Below are 27,649 nucleotides of genomic sequence, written 5' to 3' on the forward strand. Positions count from 1 at the left end.
CGTGAAAAATCTCGTCCTCGGGTTTAAAATAATCATCATGAGTTCAGAGAATTTCCATCTGGATTTAATGCCGGGGGGAAGATGCCTCCCCCTCTCCCCTTTGAGTCCCTGGGGCAGAGTGTCCAGCCACACAGCTCCCCTTCACCAATCTGGCCCAACTCTGGAGGGATCACCCCACCTCCAAGGGAAAGTGGGAGGCTCAAGTCACATAGTCCCATTTACCCCGTGGCCTTTTCACGGTGAAGGGACTAAGGGGCTGCAGCATTCGATTATAATCAGGTGGGTTAGCGTTTCCCTCAATCTCACACAGGAAGGCCCCCTGCCATGCACCCAGAAGCACATGGGTCCTTGATCCGAAGGCGGTCTGACCCACAGCTGGCTACTCTGCCGCCCTCTCTAATGTGGGCTGTGAAACCGATGGCTTGGGGGAACACTGACGCTCTGCTGAGGCTACCAGCAAGCTGGGGAGAAGGCAGTTATTCCGGTGTCTCTTATAGGCAGTGAACACCCGTCCTCTGAGCTGAGACCTGCCCTACTTGTCACACCCATGGGGTCACGAAACAGTTATGGGGTGTCTGGGGAAATGGCTCATCCTGCACCGATGACATTAAAGTCAGATCAGAGCAGGGGAAGATTTTCAAGGGGTGGATTCTTGCCCAGTGGTTCCCCAGTGGGCATGCATTTCCCTGTGACTGTTTGTGCCTAGCTCCAGAGGCCTGCTGGACAGCGTCCGTCCATCTTAGGTGCAGCTGATCTCCCCGTTTCTCCCCAGTGCACCCTATAAAATGTCCCGCCGTGCACTCATGTCCTCCAGCAAGCTCAGGCCTTAATCATAATCAGCCCTAGAATATCTCAAATAGCTTTACAGAGGAGGTCGGTATCATTAGCCCTGTTCCATGGGTGGGGAAACTGAGGCACAAAGCAAGCATGATTTGCCTGTGATGAAGCTGAAATTAGAACCCACATCTTCCAGGTCCCAAGCCAGTATGCGATGCAGGAGGGCACACGGCTCTGAAGAGAAAGCCCCATACCCTGGCCTCACTGCTGTATCTACACCTCTAACACCAGGCGTTCCCCCACCCCCAGCATTTCCCTTCCTTTGCCTGCCCACCTCCCTGCGACACTGTCCCCGTTCTCCTCGACCCGCCTCCCAGCCTGTGTTCTCTGCCAAGTGTCTTTAAGGGAGGCGAGGGGAAGGGAATTCCAGGTGGAGTGCCTAGGCACTACCGTAATACACCTAATAGCAATACAAGCATACAGCACCTGGCACGATGCAGGTCCTGCTCCATGGCTGCGGTGCCTCGGTTTTACCGTAATACACCTGATAGCAATGCAAGCATACAGCACCTGGCACGATGCTGGTCCTGCTCCATGGCTGCGGTGCCTCGGTTTTACCGTAATACACCTGATAGCAATACAAGCATACAGCACCTGGCACGATGCTGGTCCTGCTCCATGGCTGCGGTGCCTCGGTTTTACCGTAATACACCTGATAGCAATGCAAGCATACAGCACCTGGCACGATGCTGGTCCTGCTCCATGGCTGCGGTGCCTCGGTTTTACCGTAATACACCTGATAGCAATGCAAGCATACAGCACCTGGCACGATGCTGGTCCTGCTCCATGGCTGGGGTGCTTAGGTTCTACCGTAATACACCTAATAGCATTCAAAATATTCAGAGCCTGGTGCAATAGGGTCCTCCTGGCTAGTGGCGGGGGCACCTGGGTGCTACCGTAATGCACCTAATAGCAAGGAAAATGTTTTGCCCTAATACACCTAATAAATGATACACAATAACAGGCCCAGTGGGCTCCAGCATGGGAACTCTCCAGGATCCTGGCCGCTGAGGGAAGGTGGTGGGGCGAGAGCAGAAAACATTCAAGTCTATTGAATTTGGTGCCTGTGAAAATCTTCCCTCATTCAATTCGAGGGGGAGGGGGCTGAGTTATGGCGAGGGGCAGGAGAAGCTTGGTGATCACAATGGGCCTTTCTGACACACACACACACACGGCGGGGCGGGGGCAGCTCCCAGCTTAACCTACTCCCTCCAGCCTCTGAAGGGTTAAAAAACAAAATCCACCCAGATTTGGGTCAGGAGCTCAGCCAATCGCCTCCATCCCTGGCTGTGGCTCGCCCAGCCTGCCAATAACGTAGGGTTTGTGTCTGTGCGCTGGGTTTTTGCGGTGGGGGGGGCATATTTGCTTACACCTCCCCGGACGGGATCGGAGCGCTCCCCCCTTTCGGGAAAGGGAGCGGCTGGAAAGGGATCGGTGCTGCACCTGCTCGGGGGCAGGGGGGGAGCGATCGGGCTGGAAGGGGGAGTCCCCCCCCCCGCACCCAGGTAAAAGCTGATTTTCACTCGGCACCGGCTGTCTCAGCAGCGCCGGCCTCTCCCCAGCGACATGGGGGAGACGCTGGGGACCCACCTCCCCCCGCCCGGCTGGGCTCGGGGTGGGGGTGCTACAGCCGGGGGCGGATGAGCGGGGAGGATGCTGCAGTCTGGGCCGGGGAGACATCTTACTGCGTCGAGCGGGTGTCCGGCTCAAGGTGGCTGAGCTGGGGGGGGGGATCTGCTTCCCTTGCGGCTGCGGGGTGGGGGGCAGAGGGAGTAGATCGGAGGGTGTGTGTCTGGGGTACAGGCCGGGGCTGGGGTATGGGCACGGGGGACAGGCTGGGGGGGGGCAGTGGAGATGCTGGGGGGTGGCTGGGGTATAGGAACTGGGGGCAATAGGGGGAGAAGGTCTCGGGGGGGAGGAGCTGGAGGCAGGTTGCAGGAGGGATGAGAGAGCAGGTTTGGGGGGAGGGGCAGGGAGGGAACCGTCGGGGGGAGCAGGGGTTACACCCCTAGGGCTGGGGTACAGGGTGCAGATATGGGGGAACCTCGCTGAGCCTGCTGGAAGACTGGGGAGGTGGAATGAGGGGGAGGGTCTGGGTATAACCCCCGTTCCCCCTGCCCCCCAAGATGTCTCCAGGCCCAGCCTGGCTGCCAAGTCCCCAATTGGCCCCCCACCCTGGGGGACTGGCCCATGTAGGAAGAGAGTAAACCCCCTCCCCTTCCGCCCGCCCACCAGCCACCATCCTGATTAAACTGGCCAGTTCCTACCATGAGCCTCCCCCTGAATCTTGCCTGGGCCGCAGCTTGGGAGGCAACTAAGGGATAGGAGTGGGATGGGGGATTGTTGGGAGGCAGGACTCCTGGGTTCTATTCCCAGCTCTGAGAGCGGAATAGGATTAGGGGCGGGGGTGTTGCTGGGAGTCAGGACTCCTGGGTTCTATTCCTGGCACTGGGAGGGGAAGGGAAGAGAAGGGGGGTGTCTAGTGGTTGGAGCAGGGAAGGCTGGGAGCCAGGACTTTGTGGGCTGGGGTGTGTTTTCTCCTCCAGCTCTGGCCCCCCTCAGTCCCTGTGTGACCTTGTGAAGTCCTTTCCCTTCTCCGTGGCTCGTGGGGGTGAAAACCTGATTTCCAGAGTGGGTTGCCGGGGGTAATTCACTGGGGTGTGAAGATTTTGGGATTAAAGGAGCCGGGGAAGCACAGTGCATTATTATGGAGCAGAGCAGGGGGCTGGGAGCCAGGACTCCTGGGTTCTAGCCCCAGCTCTGGGAGGGTAGTGGAGTCTAGTGGTTAAGAGCAAGGGAGCTGGGAGCCAGGACTCCTGGGTTCTATCCCAGCTTTGGGAGGGGAGTGGGGTCTAGTGGTTAGACCAGGGATGGCAACTGAGAGGCAGGACTCCTGGGTTCCACTCCCAGCTCTGCCACCAGTTTGCATGACCTTGGGCACATCACTTTCTTTCCCCCTGATTAAAATGGAAATAACCCCCCCCATCTCATTTTGGTGAGGGGCTTAGACTGCACCATTAATCCCTTTTGTCTCTCTCCCGCACCCCCTGTCACTGGCCTTGCAGGATCCAGCAAGAGCCTGGGGATCCCCTGCCCCCCTCCCTCGAAGCAGCACCGTCTCTGAGCCGGACCCCGGACACCCCCACGCCGCCATGTCGACCATCAATCCAGAATAGTGAGTCCGGGCTGCCAGAACCAGGGGTTGCATCGCATGGCTGGCAGGAGGTGGGGGGGATGCTGAGCAAAAGGTGGCCGTTGCATGCAATGAGTTGGGTGGGTCTCAGCCCGGTTCCTGGAGGGCAGCCGTCCCCTTTGCATAAACAACCGCAGTAGCTGGCATTGCTTGCCCGCCCGCCCTGTAATCCTGTGCAGTGGGGCACAGGGGGCAGGGGTTAGAGATGGGAGAGCCCTGGGATGGACTAAGACACAAATCAGTTGTATCCTGCAGCATCGTACCACCCTGTCTCCCTACCGTGCAACCAGGGCCAGCTCCAGGCACCAGCACAGCAAGCAGGTGCTTGGGCTGGCCAAGGGGAAGGGGCGGCACGGCGGGTCCCTCGATCCCTCTCGTAGGGAAGGACCTGCCACCAAAGTGCCACCAAAGAAGAAAGCAGAGCTGTGGATCTGCCAGCAATCGCGTCTTTTTTATTTTTTGCTGCTTGGGGCGGCAAAAACCCTGCAGCCGGCCCTGCGTGCACCCCTGCAAGATGCTTGGATTCCCCTCACTCTGAGGGCTGCCTGCCCATGCTGTCCACCTCCATCTCCCTGGGTGCTTTAACTACTTTTAAAAGGGGGTGGGGGTGCATCATATTGGGACGGGGGAGGAATTGTCTGCAGAGGAGATATAGGGTGAATGGGGCACATTAAGCAGATGGTGGGCCGGAAATATTGGAGACGTGTGGAAATGTGCCCAGATGTGGGGGGGGGGCTGTTAATGTGCCCAGATGTGCTAAGCACAGATCTCTCGGAGAAGGGAACAGGATCCGTTGGGGGGAGGTGTCTGTGTGCATATGGGTGGGGGGGAGCCCTGTGTTCTCCTGGCAGGCATTAGAAGGGATGGGGGTGGTTGCTGGGGTCCTTGGCCTTGTGAGCGGGGTGATGTCGCTCCCTGTTGGCCACCCGCAGCCACTGCAATCACCTGCCCCTATCAGAGAGCCACTATCAGGGGCTGGCGGTTCCTGCGCTGAGTCCATTGTTGGATCCCTGCTGGCGGCTGTTTGGTTGCAGCGGAAGGGGGGGGGTTTACTCAACTGCTAGAATTGCCCCCCCACACAGCATTTCAGGGAGTCATCCTCCCCTCTCCCCAACAGTGACTACTTGTTCAAACTCCTCCTGATCGGGGACTCCGGGGTTGGCAAATCCTGCCTCCTGCTGCGCTTCGCGGTGAGTATCAGAGATGATTATTTATTAGGTGTATTACGGTAGTGCCTGGGCACCCTGCTCATAGACCAGCGCCCCATTGTGCCAGGCGCTGTACATTTATATTGCTATTAGGTGTGCTTAGAAGCCAGGTCACCCACCCCATGGGGACCATGGACACTCCTGACTCTAACAGCTCTTCCCCTCTCCAGGCCCAAGGAGGGAGAGAAACCAAGGACCCTGATGAAGGAATTTCTCCCATCCAGTGGGGGAAGCAAGAATGATGGGTGGAAACAAAGTCTAGTGGGTTAGAGCTGTGGGAGAGATGGGGGAAGGGGGCTGGGAATCAGGTCTCCTGGCTTCTCTTCATAGCTCAGTCAGCCCCTCGCTGTGCGACCTTGAGCGAGTTGCTGCCTTGTTCCCTACCTCAGTTTCCCCGTTTGTGACGTGATAAAAATACCGTATGGCCTGAACCTGAGGGGTTGAGGGCTTGTGCATCTTAATAGGGTACAGCCACTGTCCTCTCCAGGATAGAATTGGAACTGCTCATTTGTGCGTCCTAGCCCCTGTGCTGCTAAGAGCTGATGGGGATTCTCCTTTAGCTCCAGTGGCTAGGCTTTTAGAGCGGGGGAAGCAGGTGCTAAGCTTTTAGTCGCTGTGAAGTTCCTAGGGGCTGTGGGGTGGGCAGCACAGTGGCACCATGATGGCAGGGGGACAGTGTTGGGGGAGCACTCAGTCTGGGGAAGGCTGAGGGGCCCTGCTGGGCTCCCCCATGCCCCATCACTCGCTGTCCCTCCTCTCTTCCCCAGGATGACAATTACACAGACAGCTACATCAGTACCATCGGGGTGGACTTCAAGATCCGGACCATCGAGCTGGAGGGGAAAACTATCAAACTTCAGATAGTGAGTTCATGGCAGTCGGGGGTGTCAGGACCCCTGGGTTCCATTTCCAGCTCTAGGAAGGCAGTGGGGTCTACTGGTTAGAGCAGGGGGGGGCAGGGAGTCGGAATCCCTGGGTTTCATTCCCTGCTCTGGGAGGGGGTAGGTTCTGGTGGGTTAGAGCGGGGGAGGGCTGGGAGCTGGACTCCTGGGTTCTATGGGCTCCCAATCACAGGACACTGCATGGACACTGATGGGGGAGAGGGGGTCCACACCAGATGCTGCCCGAACCCCAGGCGAGGTCAGGAGGTTCCCTCCGTCGCGCCGGGTGCTGCACGGCCCCCAGACAAGGTTGTGGGGGGGGTTCCCTCATCATGCCAGATGCAGCGACTCACATGGGGAGTTAGGGGCAGAGCTGGGAACTGAGTCTGGGGCTTTCACCCCCAAGGCCAGCCAGTCGGGGGGCTCAGCAGCGCCCTCTGCAGAGCTCGGAGCCAACGTGCCATCACAGTCCTGCATATCCAGGCTGCTCCCTGTGGGTGGTGCCGCCCGCTTGTTTTCGTCACCCGGACAAGCTCTTTCGTGTGTTTCTCCCCCACCTCGAAGCGAGCTTCCCCACAGCTAGGGCAGGGACGTGGCTGGAGGCAGAAAGCTGCTGGTTTCCCTGTGTTTGCTGCTTATCAGAGGTGTGGGGGCCATGTAGTGGTTAGAGCAGGGGGCTGGGCTCCTGGGCTCTCCCAGGCACTGGAAGGGGAGTGGGGTCTAATGGGTAGAGCAGGGGGTCTGAAAGCAAGGAGTCTATTTCTGACTCTGGGGGGGAATGCTGGCCGGAGGCTAGAACTGGGGGGTTGGGAATCCAGACACCTGGGTTCCGTAGTCCATTAGAGCGGAGAATTCAGAGCCAGGACTCCTGGGTTCTATCCCTGGCTCTTGGAGGGAGTATTGTGAGAGGGGCTGGGCGCCAGGACTCCTGGGTTCCCTTTCTAGTGGTGGGAAGGAGCATAGTCCATGTGTCTTTCTTTCCCTGCCCTGCAGTGGGACACGGCCGGCCAGGAGCGCTTCCGGACGATCACATCCAGTTACTACAGAGGTGCGCATGGTATCATCATTGTGTATGATGTAACGGACCAGGTGAGTCTGACCACAGAGCCCTTCCTAAGGGAGGGCATTATGCCAGGTACGGACTTGCCCTTGGTTATAAATGACTGTGGCTTATCAGGGTTCTTCATCCTGGGGTGGGACGTGGCAGCTGTTTGTGCCAGGATCATGTCACGCTGCAGTGAGATGCAGCCACCTCTGGGGTGGGACATGGCAGCTGTTTATACTGGAATCATGTCACCCGGCACTGAGATGCAGCCACCTCTGGGGTGGGGCACAGTGGCTCTGGATCATGTCACCTAGTGGAGAGGGAAAGCTACCTCTGCATTGGGATGTAACAGCTGTTTCAACAGCTGTATAGAAACTACGCAGCGTTTTAAGGCCGGAAGGGAAGGAGAATCCAGTTTCCCAGTGAAAGTGCAGAGGAAAATTTAATGGTATCTGCATGGGGATTTTATTTTAAATGAACAGCCCTTTTTTGGCTTGTGTGTAGTAGATACAAACCTGGCTGCCTTCTGTCCTGGGCTGATCTCAGATGTGAGATTTCTTCCATGAAGCGGTGCGCTGCCTGTCGTTTAAAACAGCTGCCACACTGATTCCGCCCTAGAGGCAGCTGCATGCGTTTGGTGGGAGACCTGAGCATTGCATGCGAATGATCTCTGCATTCTCTCAGAGCAGCTCCGTGCCAGCCAAGGACTCTGTGTCAATAACAGCACCAACTTTGTTAAAGTCGAGGAGGAGAAATCAAGTCTTGCTAGAAATGTAAATGAATCTGCTGGGCTGAAAATCCCAACGCCTGCGTGGCCAGGAGTGTCTTGGGTCTCTTTAGTTGGGGTTGGTCCTGCTTTGAGCAGGGGGTTGGACTAGATACCTCCTGAGGTCCCTTTCAACCCTGAGATTCTATTCTAAGAGGGTAGCCGCTCCGAGACTGGCTAAGTCCATTGCTTGGGAGTGGAGCAGTGCAGCCTTTCCCTCCAGGCTGTGGATTCAAGTCCCGCTCAAGGGAGCAACGCCTGAGAGTCACTCCCAATTAATGGTCGCTTTGGGGGACGTGTGTGTGAGACAGAAGCTGGTGGGTCTCAGTTCAGTTTGGATGGGAAGGCGCCCGTTCTTTGACATGCAAGTTGACATGTTCCCCTGACTTGTAGGGGACAATCCCACGCTGGCGGGGGGTGGATCAGGTGAAGGCTGATGGGCCTGCCCCCAGATGTAGATGGGGGTTAGACTGCAGGCAAGGCCCCTGCCTCAACCCCCTGGGAGCAGGACTTCCCAGAAAGAATCAGGAAAGCGCTGGGTCTCTGGAAACATCACTCTTAGACCCTCTCCCATCTCCGCTCCCCCCAGGACTCGTTCAGCAACATGCACCTGTGGCTGGAGGAGATCGGCCGCTACGCCAGCGAAAACGTCAACAAGCTGATTGTGGGCAACAAGAACGACCTGACATGCAAGAAGGTGGTGGATTACACCACGGCCAAGGTCAGTACCCGGGGGGAAGAATAGTGCACGTGTCGCACACTTAAACCCCAGCCCACAAGCACCAGGGGAGGGCTCCCGTGAATAACCAAGCTGGCAGGGCAAGGCGGGGATCTGCCCGGCACTAACCGTGGCCTTTCGTGTTTTCCTTCCCCTGGGGCAGGAATACGCGGACACGCTGGAGGTGCCGTTCCTGGAGACCAGCGCCAAGACAGCCACCAACGTGGAGCAGGCCTTTGTCACCATGGCGGCCGAGATCAAGAACCGGGTGGGCAGCGGCCTCCCCCACAGCGACAGCCACCAACCCAACCCCCACATCCAGAGCGCCCCCCTGCGGCAAGGCCGGGCCGGCGCAGGGGAGGGCGGCGATGGAGGTCCGGGCTGCTGTTAGGGAGGGGATTTTCTCCACCCACTTACCCCTTGGTGGGGAGATTCTCGGTGTCTGGGACTATGGCTGGGGATCAGGACGGCTGGGCAGGGGACCCTTTGCAGCACCCTATTTATTTGCAATAGATTTTTACAGGCTGTGATCCAGCTCCCTGCACCCCTCTCCAACCGCGTGGGCGCACCTTCCCCCTTGGCTAGCCAAGAGACACTCAGGGCCAGCTACTGATCTGGGCTCCTGGAGAGCTGAGGTACTCCAAGCTCCATCCTCTCCTTCCCCGGTCATTCCCGATCCCCGCTGCATGGCCATACAGCCAGCCCTGCTCTGCACCCTTCAGGCCTATGGAAGGGCACCAGCTGCTCCGAACAGAGCCGGGCCTGGGAAGGAATCCCCGAATGCCGAAGGACGCGCGATGCCTTCCTGCATGGGGGTGGAAGGCGCCGTAGCCACAGATCGAGCAGCGAGGAACTGTGCCATGACACCCAGGACAAAAGCAGAATGCGCCGTAGCCTGTGTCCTCTCTTAACACAACCTCGTGGGCGTCTGGCACCAAGTTAGCATCTTCTTCGTGTCCAAATGCTTGAATTTCTCCCCCCTCGGCTCAAGACTGAAGAGTGGCTTGAACATTCAAAGCTTGGCAGAAAGGCGACTCGAGCAGGGGCCTTGTTAATCCAGAGTGAAATCCCGTGGCTGGGCGGGGTCAGCTGGAAAATGGGGTGCAGGTTTTTAACACCATGAGCGGTGAGCCAGCGGAGGAGCTCTCTCTGTGCCGGGCTGGAGTCTTCATCACACTGGCGTCTCAGCGAGATTGCATGTCCCGTTCTAGAGCCGAGCGAGCTCCCCCACCAGCTAGGGGCTGAATGCTGGAATTCTGGTGTGTGAGGCACCAGCCTGGCTTACGGGGAGGTTTTTGACTAGAAAGATTCGAAGGAGGGTCAAATTTCAATCCTGCCTCCCTGGCAGAATTCCGCCCCCCACCTTCCCCGGTTTGCAAACCGCCCCCCACACACACACCTTTGCTCACAACTGATGTTTTCAAAAGCTGCCTCCAGCCCAAGGTGGGGAGAGTTTGGCAAAATCCCTCCCCACTGAGCAGGGCCACAGGGGATGAGGACCTTGCTGCGTTGATGGGCTCCAGCCTGTTCCGAGCGGGACGGTCCCTGTCCTGGGGGGTGGGGGATTTAAAGGGATGTGTGTTTGATGGGGGCAGGAGGTTACGGGGTAGGGGGTAGAAATGGCAGCTGGGTTAATAGAATTGCTGGAAAATTTGCCCTTGGTATTTATCCTGTTGCCTTTAAAATACAGTTAACCCTCTAAAAGCAGCTTGTCTGCCAGGGCTTGACAGGCACGTCCCACCGCTGGCGGCAGGTCGTGGGGCTCACAAATGGCATGTACTGGCCGGGGACAGCAGTTTATCCCTGCTATGTAATACCGCTGAGATTTTTAGGGCTTGCAGGTGCCCTAGGAATTAAAGGCTCCACCTACAATTGATTCCTGGAGCTTTGCATCAGTCCAGCCCAGAGCACTTTGCTAAGCAGAGTCACAGCCTTAGTTCCATTTTACAGATGGGGAAACTGAGGCACCGAGCAGGGGCGTAACTCACTCATGGACCCCCAGCAGGCCCTAGGGCTGTGCTAGGGATAAGATTCGGGTGGCCAGTGCTCTAACCCCTTGGCCATGCTCCCTCCTGCCTGCATCATATTCCCCAGCCAGGAGGCCCCAGTTACCTCATTGGGGCTCTTGCTTTTCTTAAGGCTGATGGCTTTGAAGCAGAAGGAAAGGTTAAACTAAACAGGCCAGTCAAGCGAGTCCTTCACAGCTGAGGAACGGGATGCAGGACAGGAACAGGAAGCCAAAAAATCTGACAAAGACACAGTCATGAGGGATCTCAGCGTAATGTCCCTAGGGAACACAGCGAGACAGCGCAGGCTGTACTGTACCATTTCGTTTAACCTTTGGCCTAAGCAGCTGGTTGTGTAAGGGCTACGGCCCACTGCATTAAAGGTCTTTAGGCACATACCGCTGTCACGGACTCACAGATCGTGGCCCCGTGCGGTCCGTGGGGGGTGCCCCTTTCAGTGAGACAGCCCTTCTTGGGGGTCCACTCTCTCGGGGTCAGGCCCCTCCACCTCCCAGAGCCACACCTCTCGGAGCCTTTGCACACCTGTTTCTCGCCGTAGGCCCCCTCAGGGAGTCCCCTCGCTCTGGACCCCCCGGGCCTCCACTCCCGAAGGGGTTTATGCAGCCCTGTTCCCTAGCCCAGAGTGACTGAGCCAGCATAAAACAGGAGGGTTTACTGAGGGTTGAACACAGCACAGGAAACTCTCAGGGCCACAGGCCTGGCCTCCCTCAGCCCAGCACATCCCAGTCTCCCTGCATCCAGCTGGGCTCTGTCTGCTCCTCTCCAGCCCAGAGCCCCCCTGCTTCCTAGCTGGGCATCCGATATCCCAAGCCCCCTCTGTCCATTGTCTTCTCTCCAGGTAAACGGGCTCGTAAACGAGATGGTCTGGGTCTCCTCTCCTCTCTTCTGTCCTGTGGCCCCTCTGGCTGGAACCAGCTGGTCAGGTCCCTCGGGTCCTCTCTTCGCAGCCCATTGTCATCCCACTGGCCAGAACCGGCTGTGACTCCTGAGCTGGGCCTCCAGGTCACCAGTCGCTGGGGTCTCCATCCTCCAGGCCATCGGCCGGGGTCCCAAATTCCCTCTCCGGTCCTCTGTAACAACAAACTCCTTCTCCCCTCACCTTGTTAAACCAGTAACACCCAGGGACACTGAGTCCCCCTCCCTCTGCATGGGAAAACACAGAAAACCCAAGAAAACCCCCCACTTCGTCACAACCACTCATTGGTGTCACCCCAACATACAGCCTTCCCCCCCACACACACTATTAATTTCAGTGGGAATGAGGCACCTAAATCCCCTCCAGGAGCCAGGCCAAACCCTCTGAGCATGGGCAGCCGTGCCCCGATATTCGATGTGAAGGTTCCCACTTTAGCTTGCAACCATTCCCAGCAGCTAGATGTGCCGGCCGGCCAGCAAGGGCCCCAGAATGGCATGCCCACAGCTGGATTGGGCTGGGGGCTGCGGCAGCCGGAGATTTCGCTGTGCCTGGTGGCAGATGATGGCACAGGCGGGTACAGGGCGTGGTCGGGGCACAGCAGGTGAACAGAGAAGGGGGGGCCTGGCAGAGCAAGGGGTGGGTGGCTCCTGGGTTCCATTCCCAGCGCCAGGAGGAGGGGTCCAGTGATTAAAGCATGGGGGCTGGGAGCCAGGACTCTTGGGTTCTAGTCCTGGCTCTGCAGGAGGAGTGTGGTCTAGTGGTCAGAGCAGTGGGGGACCGGCTGGTAGTGAGGACTCCTGGCTTCTATCTCTGGCTGTGGCAGGGGAGGGGAGGGGAGTCTAGTGGTTAGAGCAAAGGCACTGGGTTGGTGAGCTCAGCCTTGAGGGCCAGGTATTCCTGCTGTCCCCACAGCTGCCCCACTGTCTGTGCCAGGTACAGAAGAGCAAGGCAGATGCCTTCTAGAGGGCTCGCTTGCTTTACCCCCTCAGCTATGGGAATTTGTTTCCTTTTTAACCACGCTGGGTCCTGGATGCCAGGGTCCCCTGTAGCCAGTGGCCGTGGTTCTGTAGCAGGGGCCGTGCTAACAAAATAATCGCATGCACGAGACTCAGTCGATCCTTCCCGAGGACTTTATTCTGGTGACGGAGGCCCTTATTTCCAGCCTTCCCTGGGGCTCTCTGCTGCTGAGCCACAAGACCTTCCCATTCACTCCCACCACCGGTCAGGGGCAGGGGTCCCGTGGGTTCTTCTGGTTCGGAGGGAAGTAGAAGATGCGTCTCTGGTTCTCGCAGGGCCGGTAGGGGGAGAAATCCCGGGCTTCTTCCTCCAGGCACCCAGCAGAGAAGTTGCTGAAGAGAGAGACCTTGAGCTGCACCAGGATCTGGCGGGCCTGCGGCACAGTGGGAGGGAAGAAGGGCATGAGGCATAGAACCAAGGAGCAGAAATAAAAGCTTTGCCATGCATTGACCTGCGGAACTCCCTGCTGCAGGAGAGACAGGTCCTCTCATAGCTTCAGTAGAAGGCCATGGAGGCTCAGCAAAAACACACAGCCCTACCCAGCTCCACAGCCCCATTCTCTGTGACCCCAACCCCTGCTCGGCCCCAGCACCCACAATCCCCCGCTGCACCTGCCCAACCCCCATGTCCCATTCTCTGTTACCCAGAATCCCCTGGGGCTCTGCCCAACCCCAGCACCTCAGCCTCTGCTTTCCAGAATGCCCCATAGCCTCTGCTCACACCCAGCGCCCCATTGTTTATTACCCAGAATCCCTGATGGCTCCTACCCTACCCAACAGCTGTTGCCCGCAGGCCCCTGGGGAGCGTAACAAAGGCACCCACCTGGCCATCGGTCACACACTGCAGCTGATGCTCCTTCCCCAGGATGGGCACCAAAGCCTCCCGGAGGGTCTGGAGCTGCGGAGGCAGGATGGGACGGGTCAGCAAGCAGGACATTGGGGTAGTGACGGGGGTGGGAATTCCCCCTCCACAAACCATCATCTGCCAAGGACAAATCCAGCCGGAAAAGCCAGGGATCCCAAGGGACGGGATTAGCCGAGCCCCTCATGCCAGGGACGGGGCCCTAGGGAGTCTGTGGGACAGCAGCCCTCGGGAGTACCTGGTAGCTGTGATTGCAGGACGGGAGGATCCCGGCTCTCTGGAACGCTCTGTGCAAAAGGGAGATGAATTGGGGTCAGACAGAGGGGCAGGGGGAGGTAAAAATCACCCCGCAACTCCAGCACTGCAGTGCTACCAGAACGTCAGCCTCCCATAGGCACCGTCCAGAGAGAGTTAGCCCCATCTTGCCCATAGACAGACCCACCCCCAGACAGAGCCCCTATTCACCCCATAAACATCCCCCTGAGAGAGAGTACCCCGCTACAGATCCCCTGAGAAAGAGACCCCCCCAGTACTGTACATCGATCCCCAAGAGAGAGCCGGACCCCTGTTAAAGATTGTCCCAACCCCAGACTGTACAGCACCCTAAAAGAGAGATCCCTCTATAGCTCCCCAACCCTGAGCTCCCCTCACTAGCGATCCCCCCAACCCTGAGCTCCCCTCACTATAATCCCCCAACACTGAGAGATCCCCATACTATAGATCCCCAGCACCGAGAGATCCCCTCAGTACAGATCTCCCACAGATGAAGATCCCCTAATTATAGATCCCAACCCTATAGATCCCTTCATGAGAGATCACCTCGTGACAGATCCCCATCTCCCCCACGAGGCATCCCAATCGCTCGGCCCATAACCCAAAGCCAGTGAGAGACCAAGCCCCTGCCCCAGTGGGAGCTTTGCTGTCACCAAGGGGGGGGGGGTTGGAAGTGTCTCCCCCCCAGCCCCACAGGGGGGCTGGTCTCCCTTGTTCTCCTGCCCTGCGCCCGGCTCGCCCTGTCCCCTGCTCACCTGTCGATGTTGTACGTGGTGCGCAGGTCAAGGGCTGCCCCGAAGTACTTGCTGGGGGAGCTCAAGGCCTCCATGCACCCAGCGCAGGTCCCGTGCTTCTGCCACTCTTCCTTCCTGGGGAGGGGGGGGATAAATGCCCATGAGTCAGTCACATGCCCCCCCCCCAGGCTCCGTGCTGGGAATCCAGGCTGGGGGCTCTGCCGGCCACGACAGCCGACCCGGTACGGCAGCCTCCCCGTGCCTCTGGCCTCTTCAGCATCCTCTCTGTGGCCTCCTCACTACCCTCCCCCCCAGCTCTCTCCCCTCCCCTGCAGCTCCCTTCCCTCCCTCCCTCCCCATGGCACCCCCCTCGCTTTCTTCCTGCAGTTTGCCCCATTTCCCACCCTGAGTCCCAGCTCTAACCTCCCCACACGTCCCCAGCCCCTCCCCAATCCTCTCTTCTCCATCAACCCAGCCCCTCCTCCCTCGATGGGCCTGAGAGCCTCCCGCCCCCCAACACTCCCCGGCCCCCTCACTCACCAGAATTTGAAGTTGCTGGCGTTGAGGAAGGTGGGCCAGTGCTGGGCCAGCTGCTTGGGCAGATCCTGGCATAGGAGAGAAAAGCAGGCAAGGCTGAGAGGCTCCTCCCTTGTCCCAGGAGTGGGGTGGGGGACAGGGGTCCCACAATTTGGCCCAAGGTCACCCTCTCCTGTACAGAGGAGACATCAGCTCCCAGCAGGCCATGCTCCAGCTCCAGCTCCATCCCCTCTGGGATGAGACCACAATCCACCAGTGCCCCCCAAGCCGGGTAATCATCCCTTCCTCCCCCCCCAGCCAGGACTCCAAGAGGTGGCAGAACCCCCCCACATCAGTCTCCCAGCTACGTACCCCTGGGGTGGGGTCACATAAGGAGGAGATTTATTCTTTCCATTCCTCAGATCTAACCCTCAGCCTTGCCCTGCCCATCCCTGATTCAGGGTCAGGAGCAGTGGGCTGCTTACCCACAGCTACCAGGGAGATGTCAGGAGACAGGACTAGATTCTCCACCGCTTTGCATCCATTCACACTGGTACCTCTCGCACACATGGGGAAACTGAGGCACCAGGGAGGGAGACTGGCCTGCCCAAGGTCAGATAGGGTGACTGTGGAAGAGCCAGGAAGAGGCTCCCAACACCCACCCCATTCTAACTGCTAGACCCCACTCCCCCCCGGGGCCAGGGATGGAACCCAGGAGTCCTAGCTCCCAGCCCTCCTCTGCTCTAACCACTAGACCCCACTCCCCTCCCAGGGCCAGGGATGGAACCCAGGAGTCCTGGCTCCCAGCCCTCCTCTGCTCTACCCACTAGACCCCACTCCCCTCCCAGGGCCAGGGATGGAACCCAGGAGTCCTGGCTCCCAGCCCTGCTGTGGTTGGATTAGGAGGTACTGGATGTGGGGTCGGGGGGGGGGCATCACTTACCATCAGGTCAGAGGGGAAGAGGTGCCAGCAGCTGCAGCAGTTCATGACGCTGCTGGGCCTGGAATCAAGGGGCACAGAGTTAGGGGAAAGGCCGCTTTGACCCCGCGCCTCCCACCCGCCTCGAGGGGCGTCTCTCACCAGAGCCCGTGGATGGTCCAGCTGTCAGCAGACTCTGGGACGACGCAGTCGAACCTCGGCCCTAGAGCCTCCAGGAAAAGGAACCGGGAAATGGTCACGTCCCAGTTTAGCCTGCTACCCCCTCCTCCACACACACTCAGCTATTCCCACTGGAATCAGGACTCCTGGGTTCTAGCCCCAGCTCTGGGAGGGAAGTGAGGTCTAGTGGATAGAGCAGGGGGCTTGGGAGGTAGGACTCCTGGGTTCTATCCCCAGCTCAGGGAGTGGGGTCCAGTGGTTATAGCAGGGGGACTGGGTTCCATTTGTGGCTCTCCCTGCCTGCCCTTGAGCCAGTCACACCCCCCCTCCCTGTGCCTCATTTTCCCCATCGGTAGCACAGTGATGTCACCACCTACCCAGCGAAGTGCGAGGTTTACCTGATGCTGCTATAATCCACAAAATACCACATGGAGACACACACACACACCCCGAACTAGGGTGGGGCCCATGAGAGGCTACCCTGCCCCAACGCACCACGGGGAGTCCGCTCAGAGGGTCGCCCGGCTACCCACACAGGTTGTTCAGACCCATCCGACTGAAACGACAATATCCTGTCAGGCAGCGAGTGTCTAGCGGTGGAGGAGGGAGGGCAAGATTGTCACCCTGCTTCTACCCAGGGATCGGACGCTCCATAAAGCAAGCCAGGGGATCAGAGCAATGGGCCCATCACACCTGGGATCCCCCACCCCCAGCCCCGCCTGCTCCAGACCAATCTAACCTGGTATTCTCCCCTGCCTTAGGGCAGACCACGGGCCTAGCTGGCCCCTAGGGCAGACCATGGGCCCAGCTGGAAGGCAGCCACCCCGGTTTAGTTCCCTAATGCCAGGCTTTTCAGACAGCACATGTGGCAGGTCTGCTTGCTACCTGTAGGTGGCAGCCGCAGCCAGGTATAGGGCTGGGGGAGTGGAGGTGCTGGGGGGCAGGGCTCAGATATAGGGGGGAAAGTTTGAGGGTGGGGCGGCAGGCGCTCACCACGCAGAACGATGCCGGCCACATCTGGACAAACTTCATGCACTTCCAGCTGCAAAACCTAGAGAGGCAAAGCAGAGCTTTGCAGAGACCATGCAGGGGCTGGGGGAGGGGGCAGGAGATGGGGAAGTGGAAAGGAAGGGTGGCCTAGTGGCTTGGGGACTCTGGGTTCAAATCCCATCTCCCTACAGATTCCTTGGCCTTGGGCGAGTAACTTAGTCTGTGCCTCAGTTTTCCCCTCTGTACAATGGGGATGATAGCCCTGCCGTGCCTCACAGTGGGGGAGGGGTTGGGAGGATAAAAGCACCAAAGATTTTGAGGTGCCGAGATGCTGCAGCACTGGGGGCCTGTGCAAGTAGCACAGACAGGAAGTAGAAAATCTGGAGCCTGATTCAGAGTCACCCCATTTCTGCACCCAGGGCAGGGCCAGGATGGGAGGTGGCTTTAAGCCCCCTTTGTCCTTCTCCCCACTCCCCATTCTTGGCTCTGCCAGGGCTGCCCTAACTCAAACACTGTCCACTATGGAGTGGAGAATAGGAACAGTACAGGGCCCTCCGGCCAGGCCCCCAATCTGCCCCCTGGGGGGCAGAGAATAACCACAGCACAGGCCCCTCCTGCCACACCCTCAATCTGCCCCCTGGGGGGCAGGAATAACCCCAGCACAGTGCACTCCAGCCATGTCCCCAGCCCACCTCCTATGCTGGGAGGCTCCCTGCATGGTGGGGAGAGAGGTTCCCAAAGGGCTTTCCCCAGTTCCTACTTCTGTGTTTCTTAAACAGACCTTGCACACCACATCGTGACCAATGCAAACCCTTCTCCCTGCCCCCCGGATGAGTGGGGAGAGTCCCTTGCTAGGGGACACTCTGCAACTTGCTTGCAGGGAAGGTGGGGATTCGGGGCTCTAATCTAGGGGTCAGTCCCCCCAGAATCCCCATATGAAGCCCACTGGGGATGGGGATCAGTGCACCTATAGGTCCAGTGAGATCTCAGCTGGTCCCTAAGAATAGGAACAGGAGCCCTGGACCCCGCTCTGCCCCCCCAGTGCTGGAGCCAGCAGGCACCAGTGCAAAGGATCACTCACTGCCGGTGGCACCTACCCACTTCGCTCCACCTGCTCCTCCCGGAGCATCTCTGCTCCGGCCAGCCACAGGAGCAGCAGCACGGCCCCACGCACCATCGTCCCTGCAAGGCAAGTACCAAACTGCTGACACGGGGGAGCAACGGCAGCCATGGTTGTCCCCGGACGGCACAGGCCACGTGCTGCCAAACCCCCCCGGGGCAGCACCCATCCTCGGTGGAAGGCACTGTCCAGGGGTGGATTCGGCCAATCATCTCTGGGTCTGTGGGGGAGCCCCGGGTTGGATCCGACACCTCTCGGTTACCTCCCCGGGGGAGTTAATGGGGTGTAGGTTTGCCGGGGGGGGGCAAGTGGGGCAATTTGCCCCAGGCCCCACAGGGGCCCCCATGAGAATATTGTATTCTATAGTATTGCAACTTTTTTTAATGGAAGAGGCCCCCGAAATTGCTTTGCCCCAGGCCCCCTGTATCCTCTGGGCAGCCCTGATGGGGGGCACTAGGAGGAGGAGGCTGGGAGTCGGGAATCTGGAGGGATCTGGGCTTGGATATCCCAGTTCACGAACGCCCAGCTTACCCTGCTCGGTCCGATCCGGCCAGTGCCGGAGAGAGACGCTGCCTGGCCGAAGGGTGGAGCCGGCCGGGGAGCCAAAAATGGAAAGCCCTCGAGCTGGTTTCACTTCTTCATACAGCAAAACACGTCCCTCGAGCACAGATGTGCGGGGACCCTGGGGGCCCTCAGCCACCACCATCAGGAAGTTCAATCGGTGGGGGCGAGGGGTCTGGGGAGCTGCCCAAAGTGGATCCAGGATGGATATTCCTCACTCAGTAAAGGGAGAGGATGGGGGGAGATCATCTCAGGTGAGGAGGTGCCTTCCAGGGCTACGGAGGAGCAGCCCCGGGGCGCAGCGAATAACCACAGCGCAGGACACTCCAGCCACGCCCCCAATCCACCCCCAATGGGCCCTGGGGGGCTGCGAAAAACCACAGCGCAGGATGCTCCGGCCACACCCCCAATCCACCCCCTATGGGCCCTGGGGGGGCAGCGAATAGCCACAGCGCAGGGCGCTCCCACCACTCCCCCGATCTGCCCCCATGGGCCCTGGGGGGCAGCAAATAGCCACAGCGCAGGGCGCTCCCACCACTCCCCCGATCCGCCCCCCATGGGCCCTGGGGGGCAGCGACTAGCCACAGCTCAGGATGCTCTGACCACGCCCCCGATCCGCCCCCCATGGGCCCTGGGGGGCAGCGACTAGCCACAGCTCAGGATGCTCTGACCACGCCCCCGATCCACCCCCCATGGGCCCTGGGGGGCAGCGAATAGCCACAGCGCAGTGCGCTCCCACCATGCCCCCAATCTGCCCCCTATGGGCCCTGGGGGGCAGCAAATAGCCACAGTGTAGGATGCTCCGACCACACCCCCGATCCTCCCCCATGGGCCCTGGGGGGCAGCAACTAGCCATAGCGCAGGATGCTCTGACCATGCCCCCGATCCTCCCCCCATGGGCCCTGGGGGGCAGCGAATAGCCACAGCGCAGGATGCTCCGGCCACGCCCCCAATCCGCCCCCTATGGGCCCTGGGGGGCAGCAAATAGCCACAGCGCAGGGCACTCCGGCCACACCCCCGATCCGCCCCCTATGGACCCTGTGGGGCAGCAAATAGCCACAGCGCAGGGCGCTCCCACCACTCCCCCGATCCTCTCCCTATGGGCCCTGGGGGGCAGTGAATAGCCACAGCGCAGGATGCTCTGACCATGCCCCCAATCTGCCCGCTATGGGCCCTGGGGGCTGCGAATAGCCACAGGGCAATGCGCTCCGGCCATGCCCCCGATCCGCCCCCATGGGCCCTGGGGGGCAGAGAATAGCCACAGCGCAGGGCGCTCCGGCCATGCCCCCGATCCGCCCCCTATGGGCCCTGGGGGGCAGAGAATAGCCACAGCGCAGGGCGCTCCGGCCATGCCCCCGATCCGCCCCCTATGGGCCCTGGGGGGCAGAGAATAGCCACAGCGCAGGGCGCTCCGGCCATGCCCCCGATCCGCCCCCTATGGGCCCTGGGGGGCAGAGAATAGCCACAGCGCAGGGCGCTCCGGCCATGCCCCCGATCCGCCCCCTATGGGCCCTGGGGGGCAGAGAATAGCCACAGCGCAGGGCGCTCCGGCCATGCCCCCGATCCGCCCCCTATGGGCCCTGGGGGGCAGAGAATAGCCACAGCGCAGGGCGCTCTGGCCATGCCCCCGATCCTCCCCCCATGGGCCCTGGGGGGCAGCGAATAGCCACAGCCCGGTGCACCCTGGCCATGCCCCATACTGGGGGCTGGGTTTTTGGGGGGCTGTTTCCTGTTCCTCAGTGGCCTGAGCCTCAGGCCTCTGTTCTCCCTCCTCTTGGGACCTTTCCTGCCCTCTCTGCCCACCCCCGAGGGGGCCATGGGGGGGGAGTCCATGGCCCCAGAAAGACGCCCAGGCCTCTTGGCTTCAGCTTGCGACGCGAGCTCAGCTGCTGCCCTGGGTCTGGCAGCGGGACAGGCAGAGCGCCAGCCCCCCGCCCGGCAGCGTCCTTGTAAAGCCGGGACAGAGGGCGACGGGCAGGGGCGGCAGGAGAGAAGGCGGCAGGGGACAAGAGGAGAGGAGAGCGCGGCCCAGGCCCAGGACGATGCAGGCCCTTCTGGTAATGAACGCCCCCCCCCGCACCTCCGCAGGGCAAACCTCCCCTCAGAGCCACCCCCCTGATCCAAACACCCTGCCTGTCCCAGCCCCCTCATCAGGGTGCAAGTCTCCAGTCGGACCCCTCCGGATCCAGCCCCAGTCTAAACACCCCTGTGGATCCAGCCCCCTCCAGATCCACCTCCAGTCTAAACACCCCTGTGGATCCAGCCCCCCTCCGGATCCAGCTCCAATCTAAACACCCCTGTGGATCCAGCCCCCGTCTGGATCCACCCCACAATCTAAACACCCCTATGGATCCAGCCCCCCTCCGGATCCAGCCCCAGTCTAAACACCCCTGTGGATCCAGCCCCCCTCTGGATCCAGCCCCCCTCCAGATCCACCTCCAATCTAAACACCCCTGTGGATCCAGCCCTCCTCCAGATCCACCCCAACACCCCTGTGGATCCAGCCCCCCTCCAGATCCACCCCCCAATCTAAACACCCCCTGTGGATCCAGCCCCCCTCCAGATCTACCACCCCCATCTAAACACCCCCATAGATCCAGCCCCCCTCCAGACACCCCCCAATCTAAACACCTCCGTGGATCCAGCCCCCCTCCGAATCCACTCCTCAATCTAAACACCACTGTGGATCCAGCCCCCCTCCAGATCCAGCCCCCAATCTAAACACCCCTGTGGATCCAGCCCTACTCCAAATCTACCCCTCCAATCTAAACACCCCCGTGGAGCCACCCCCCCTCCAGAAACCCCCCCCAATCTAAACACCCCCATGGATCCAGCCCCCCTCCGGATCCACTCCTCAATCTAAACAGCACTGTGGATCCAGCCCCTGTCTAGATCCACCCCCCAATCTAAACACTCCTTGGATCCAGGCCCCCAATATATAAGCCCCCAATCCAAACACCCCCCTCAGATCCACCCCCCCAGATCCATACACCCCCTCAGCTCTAACCCCTCCCTGGATCCACACACCCCCTCACAGCCCCAAATACCCCCAGCTCCAAGGAGGTCCAACCCCCCAGATCTGAACACTTCCAAGATTCAATCCCCTGCCCCTTCAGGTGCAACCCATGTGTGTGAATCACTCCCCTGCGCTTTGCTGTCTCTAACCTTTGTTCTCTGCTGGGCACCAGCTTTTCGCCTTTGGGGGCTGGTTTTTTAAACCTGTCAGTCTGGTGCCTTTCAATAGCGAGGCCCTGACCCTCCTCTGCTGTGCTGCAGTTTCAGCCCAGTGTAAACACCGGGAGCAACTCCTGATTTACACCCTGGGTAAGCAAGAGCCCGACTAGGCACCGCGAAACTTATTATGTGTATTATGGTAACACGCCAGACATGGGCCATGACCCCATTGCGTTAGGTGCTGTACGTTTTTATGGCTCTTAGGTGTATTACGATAGTGCAGAGGCGCCCCACTCACGGAGCAGGCCCCCACTGTGAACTCACACAGTGCCTGGCCCAAGGCCCTCACCATCTGCGTACACGACAAAGACAACAGGTGCAGACAACCAGGGGAAGAAGCACCAGGGAACATTCCCAGTTAAAGGCCCTGACTCCAGCTTTGGTCCGTTTAGTGCTTTCACCAGATCCTACCGGTTCTGGTTTTCTGAGCCACCCCATAATGACCCTGGAAACCCCCCAAAACAGAGACCCTCTTCTTCCCCCTCCCCCCTCTGCATATACACACACAGACACGGATTCCCACAAACTGGAAACGATTCTGGTGCCACTGCGTTGGCTTGTTACGTGCCTGGGATGGGGCAGGCACAAAAAGCCCCTGAAACTGCAGAGCAATGTAAAAAAAAAAGGGGAGGGGGTGAGAAATATGCCCAGGAATGGATCTGCCTGGCACCTTGCTCCTGTGCCAGCGTGTGCTTCGGAATGTAGATTCAGTACACAGGTGGGTTGGCAGAGTGGGTAGAAGGACGGATGAGCGCTAGGTAAAACGGCTGGCATGTAAACAGCTAGACAGAGGGCGGCATGGCAGAGGACGGGTGGCCTGAGCTGTGACTCATGGTGTGACCTGGGGCGAGTCACTGCAGCTCCCTGGGCCTCTGTTTCCCCATCTGTGAAATGGGATAATCAGCCTTCCTTCGGCTGTTTAGACTGGGAACCGTTCAAGGCAGGAACTGACTCTGATCTCAGTCTGGGTCTGCGCAGCACTCGGCACGATGGGGCCCTGATCTTGGTCGGGGTGCAGGCAGCGCCCGGCCCGACGGGGCCCCGGTCTCAGCAAGGCATCTAGGTTGCTAGGTGTACAAAGACGAATATTGCATGGGAAGGGCTAGGTCAGGAGAAATAAATGTTCCCTGCCCAGAAGGACATGATGCTTTGGCGCCAGGGAGCAGTGAGTTTGGAAGCAGTGGGGCCGTAGGCTTGTGTGTTAAAATTCCATGGTGGCCATTAATCCTCCAAAGTCCCGGGTGGGCTGCAGGGATGTTTTCTAGGTGGATTAGATCTGCTGCTTCGGGGGTTAAAAAGAAGGAGGGTACAGATAAGGGGGAGAAAAGAAGGGTAGACCCCAGAGATGGGGTGCAGGGAGAGGAAAGGGCACAGAGGCCTCTGCAGCTGCAGTTTCACTTTCCCAAGGTGACTTTAGATCTATTGGTGTCCGTAGTGGGATTGCCAGTCCTGCTCCCAGCAATGGCCTTAGGCCCGGCTGGAAGCTGCCCTGGGAAATCTGGACCCCTCCACGAGTTTCTTAGCAGCCTCTGCAGCACCATGACATCTTGTAGCAAACTAAGTGGTTCTCACTCTGGCCTCATCTGATGCCCAGGTGCTCCCAGCAGCCCGGATCCTGCAGCGTGAACCAGATTGTGACCCCCATTATGCAGCAGTGTAAATCCATTAGCCAGACCCTGGGTGCAGGGTGCTGTACATCCCCACCGGCTATCTCTCTCGCTGTCCCAGCCTCACTAGCCAGCCCCACTTTCACATGTGCTTTCACATCCGAGCAACTGCTGCTTTTGCTCCGTCTGTTCAGGAAACAGAAGCTGCACTGGGGTGTCACATGGTGGAAGGGTGGGGAGCTCCTGAACCTGGGCTCCACTATACCACCCGCCCCTGCACCCGCCCTTGATTCAGCCCAGCTGTTGTAGCTTGGCATGTGGGAATCCTGACTGCCAGTCCCCTTGCTCTAGCCATTAGACCTCACTCCCCTCCCAGCCCAGGGACAAAACCCAAGAGTCCTGACCCTCAGCCTGGGTTTGAGTCTCTGCTGGTCTGGGCCTTGTACTGGCATTTGCATGCATTAGATGCAAACAGTGTGGAAACCAGAACCCAGCAAGATGATTCTGATCTCGCTCAGCCTGGTTTAAATCAGGAGTGACTCCCCTTGGGTCACCAAGGCTCATTCCCCTCTCGCTCAGCCCGGTGTAAATCAGGATTGACTCCCCTGGCATCAATGCCTAGACAACAGGACCAAGCCGCACTGGGCCATCTCCTCCCAGACACTGGGACCTATGCGGGGGTGGAGGGGGGTTGATTTCACTCTATTCTGTAGGTTTCTCATCACCTTTGCCCTCCTCCACCCTGTCCTCCCTCCCCACATTCGGGTCACAGACCTCCCGCGTGGGATCCCTCCGCTCCTTCGCCACCTCCACTTGCCACCAGCTGAAAAACAAAGTCCCTGAACATCAGAAGCTCTTTCAGGTGAGACAGACCCCAGCTTGAGAGAGGCAGGGAGGGGCCAGTGGATGGAATAGAGCAGGGGGTTGGCGGTCAGGACACCTGGGTTCTAGCCCCAGCTCTGGGTGGGGAGTGGGGTCCAGTGGTTAGAGTGGGGTCAGAACTCCAGGGCTTTATTGCCAGCTCTGCCATGGATGCAGGGTATAATCTTGGGGGTAGGCATCCAAGTCTCTGCAGCGATTGGTGCCTCAGTTTCCCCACCCATTAAATGGGGATGGTAGCCATGTGAGTGTGTTGGCAAGGTTAGTGCATGAGGATCCTGGCATGAGTGAGGGGGATGGTGAGGAAGAAATGGGACCTTGACCCCCCCCCCCACTGGCAATGGGGCAGCTGCCTCCTGTGCACCCCCTCAGAGCCTGAAGTCACTCTACAGCCTCCCTGCCTCAGTTTCCCCACTTCTCAGGGCTCCCTCAATCACCCTATGAGAACAAACTCTTCTCTGGGTCAGCAACACCCTCCTTGGGGCTGGATTTGTTACCCCAAAGCCAGTGCTTAAACCTCCATCCAGTCCATGCTGCTCATCTCTCAGGCCAGGGCTTGCAGCCATCCCAGACAAGGGCTGCCTCCTGCTGCTCTTTATAGGGACATCTGCACCCAGCTGGCTCTGCTAATTAACCCCAGCCCAGGAGTGGGGGCAGGGCTAAGGGGATGGGGCTGGCTGGCTGGCTCCAGGCCTCTAGCCCTTAAAGTGGCAGTCCACAGTCCACCCCGCTACCCCCATGCTGCCATCTGTGCAGGCAGCCACGGCTCTTTCCTTTGCTTTGAATCTGTCCCATTCTCTGCACAAAGGATGTCCCATTGCTCGGAAGGGCAGGGACCCTTGCAGTTATGGGGGGTGTGGCTGGTTTCCTGATCCCCCTCTTTTCCTTCTCTGCCTAGGCGGATAATGACCTGCCTGTGCATCTGAAAGGGGGCATGGTGGATGGCTTGCTGTATCGATTCACTATGACCATCGCTGTCTTTGGTAGGTGCTGCTTCCTGCTCAGGACGCCTGGGTTCCATCCCAGGCTCAAGGCAGGGAGTGGGGTGTAGTGGTTAGAGCAGGGGGCACTGGGAGCCAGGGATCCTGGGTTCTCTCCCTGGCTCAGGGAGGGAAGTGGGGTGTAGTGGTTAGAGTGGGGGGGGCTGGGAGGCAGGACTCCTGGGTTCTATCCCTGGCTCAGGGAGGGGAGTGGGGTGTAGCGGTTGAGGGGGGTGGGAGGCAGGACTCCTGGGTTCTATCCCTGGCTTGGGGAAAGGAGTGGGGTGTAATGGTTAGAGCAGGGGGGGCTGGGAGGCAGGACTCCTGGGTTCTATTCACAGCTATTTCACAGGAGTAGGGTCTAGTGGTTAGAGTGTGGGGGAGGGTTGTGCTGGGAGCTAGAAATCCTAAGTTCTCTCCCTAATTCAGGGACTAGTGGTTAGAGTAGGGAGCTAGGAATCCCCCCTTCTGGGTTCAGTTATTAGTTGTTTAATGGAGCTGCAGCAAATTCCCCCTGGGTCATAAGCACAATTTGAATCAAACATAAGCCTGGTAGCTCTTAAAATAAAAGCCCAGGCCAGACAGGGAAATGAAACTGAACAAAGCCTGTTTCCGTCCCTGTTGTCATGATCCTTTTCTAGCCCCATTTCCCTTTGGGGACTCGCAGAGGTATCGAGGGGGAAAGATTTAGCTGTGAATGAGGCAGCGTGTTGTAGCATTTCCTAGTGGTTAGAGGAGCGGGCTGGGAATCAGGATCCCTGGGTTCTGTATGCAGCTCTGGGAGGAAGAGAATCCAGTGGTTTAGAGCAGGGAGAAGTGGGAGGCAGGATTCCTGGGTTCTATCCCCAGCTCTGGGAGGAGAGTGGGGTTCAGTAGTTAGAGCAGGGGGGCTGGGAGCCAGGACTCCTGGGTTCTGTGTGCATCAGGGGCAGCGGTAGGGTTTGGGCCTCTCTTTCTATTCTGAAAATCCTACCAGTCATTCTCTTGCCATTCCAGGCTCCTGTTACTCCGTCTTCTCGCTGGTCAGAGCTGCTTTCCCCCAGAAGAACAAATGAGATGGCAGCCTGGAATAGCTGGTTCCCCTGCCCCACTGGGGCCTGTTTGGGGCTGGAAGCAGAGAGCAGAAAGCCATGTACTTTAAGAAAACCCCAATCCTCAGAAATCAATAAAAAGCACCTTTAAAAACTGTGTCAGGGTAAGACCCCCCTTTGGGGGGCAGGGGGTGAGTGGAGTGGGTCTAACGTGAGCACAGTGAGGGGATCCAAATTTCTTTCCAAATACTCTCAGCAGCTGCTGGGCTTGGACCAAGACTCAGAGATTCTGATTCCCAGCTCCGCCGATCCCGCACTGCCTTTGCTTCAGGAACATCCTGTGGCAGAGGGTTCCACAGGTTAACAGGGACAGACAGCGGGAGAAGCTGACGCCGCGACTGATGCCCTGATTCAGCTATCCTATTTCCTTCATTTAGTTACAGAAGCCTTTGCTTTGTTGGAGAAAGTGTGAGCTAGTGGGTTTGATTCCTGGACCTGCCACTGGCCTGCTCAGTGACCTTGGGTGAGTCACGGCACCACTCTGTGCCTCAGTTTCCCCATCTGTAAAATAAGGATAATGATACTGATGTCCTTTGTAAGCCCTGTATTGGAGCTACGGATTGTTACTTAAGGATGGTGGTGGAATAAATATGCTGACCAGGGGCCAGTTCAGTGGGTGTCACAGATATGAGTGGTCTAGTCATTAGAGCAGTGGGAGGTTGGGAGCTGCCAGGACTCCTGGATTCTATCAGTTGTCTGGTCCCCAGTGTCAGTCTGAGCAGCCTCAGGGCAAACTGGAGGAAATTGACCCAAATGAGGACAGGTTTAGAAAACCTGACCCAGGAGGAAAGGCTGAAAGAAGTGGGCAGGTTTAGTCTACAGAAGAGATGGTTGAGGGGAGAACTGAGAACAGTCATCAAGTACATAAAGCAGCCGGTGATCCACTGTTCTCCATTGTGGGTAGGACAAAAAAGAAATTGTCCAAATCCACAGCAAGGGAGATTAAAGGTAGACAGCAGGAATTCTAAGGGGAGTCAGGGCTACCTGGTCCTGTCTCAGCACAGGTGGGAGGTGTGGATTAGCTGACCCTGGGAGGTCCCTTTTAGCCCAATATTCCTAGGATGCTATGGGGCAGCAAACTCCCCTCCTTTGGAGC

At 58.8% G+C, this 27,649-nt stretch overlaps 2 protein-coding genes across 4 annotated transcripts; one reads left to right on the forward strand and one right to left on the reverse strand.

Moving 5' to 3' along the window:
* Positions 1–2,139: 2,139 nt before the first annotated feature.
* On the forward strand, positions 2,140–10,204 carry LOC115641467 (ras-related protein ORAB-1-like). 3 transcript variants are annotated; one of them, XM_030544667.1, is made up of 7 exons: positions 2,140–2,342; positions 3,903–4,012; positions 5,148–5,220; positions 6,006–6,101; positions 7,113–7,167; positions 8,520–8,651; positions 8,812–10,204. In XM_030544667.1, exons 2-7 carry the CDS (start codon positions 3,990–3,992, stop codon positions 9,159–9,161), a joined length of 729 nt encoding a protein of 242 aa, XP_030400527.1. In that variant the 5' UTR covers positions 2,140–2,342; positions 3,903–3,989; the 3' UTR covers positions 9,162–10,204. The 3 variants fall into 3 exon arrangements, with proteins under 3 accessions (XP_030400527.1, XP_030400529.1, XP_030400528.1); XM_030544669.1 differs by having other exon boundaries at positions 7,113–7,208; positions 8,812–9,135; XM_030544668.1 differs by lacking the exon at positions 2,140–2,342 and adding an exon at positions 2,511–2,548.
* A 2,442-nt stretch (positions 10,205–12,646) lies between these two features.
* Positions 12,647–26,983, reverse strand: LOC115641468 (ribonuclease Oy-like). The gene is given in 11 exon segments (XM_030544670.1): positions 12,647–12,981; positions 13,431–13,505; positions 13,708–13,756; positions 14,498–14,611; positions 15,017–15,081; positions 15,936–15,993; positions 16,074–16,141; positions 17,085–17,142; positions 18,179–18,263; positions 26,436–26,552; positions 26,555–26,983. Coding segments are annotated over 11 exon segments (897 nt in total). The 5' UTR covers positions 26,595–26,983; the 3' UTR covers positions 12,647–12,813.
* Between the last annotated feature and the right edge of the window lie 666 nt (positions 26,984–27,649).

Source organism: Gopherus evgoodei, unplaced genomic scaffold, assembly GCF_007399415.2.
Source record: "Gopherus evgoodei ecotype Sinaloan lineage unplaced genomic scaffold, rGopEvg1_v1.p scaffold_34_arrow_ctg1, whole genome shotgun sequence".
Classification (NCBI taxonomy): Eukaryota; Metazoa; Chordata; order Testudines; family Testudinidae; genus Gopherus; species Gopherus evgoodei.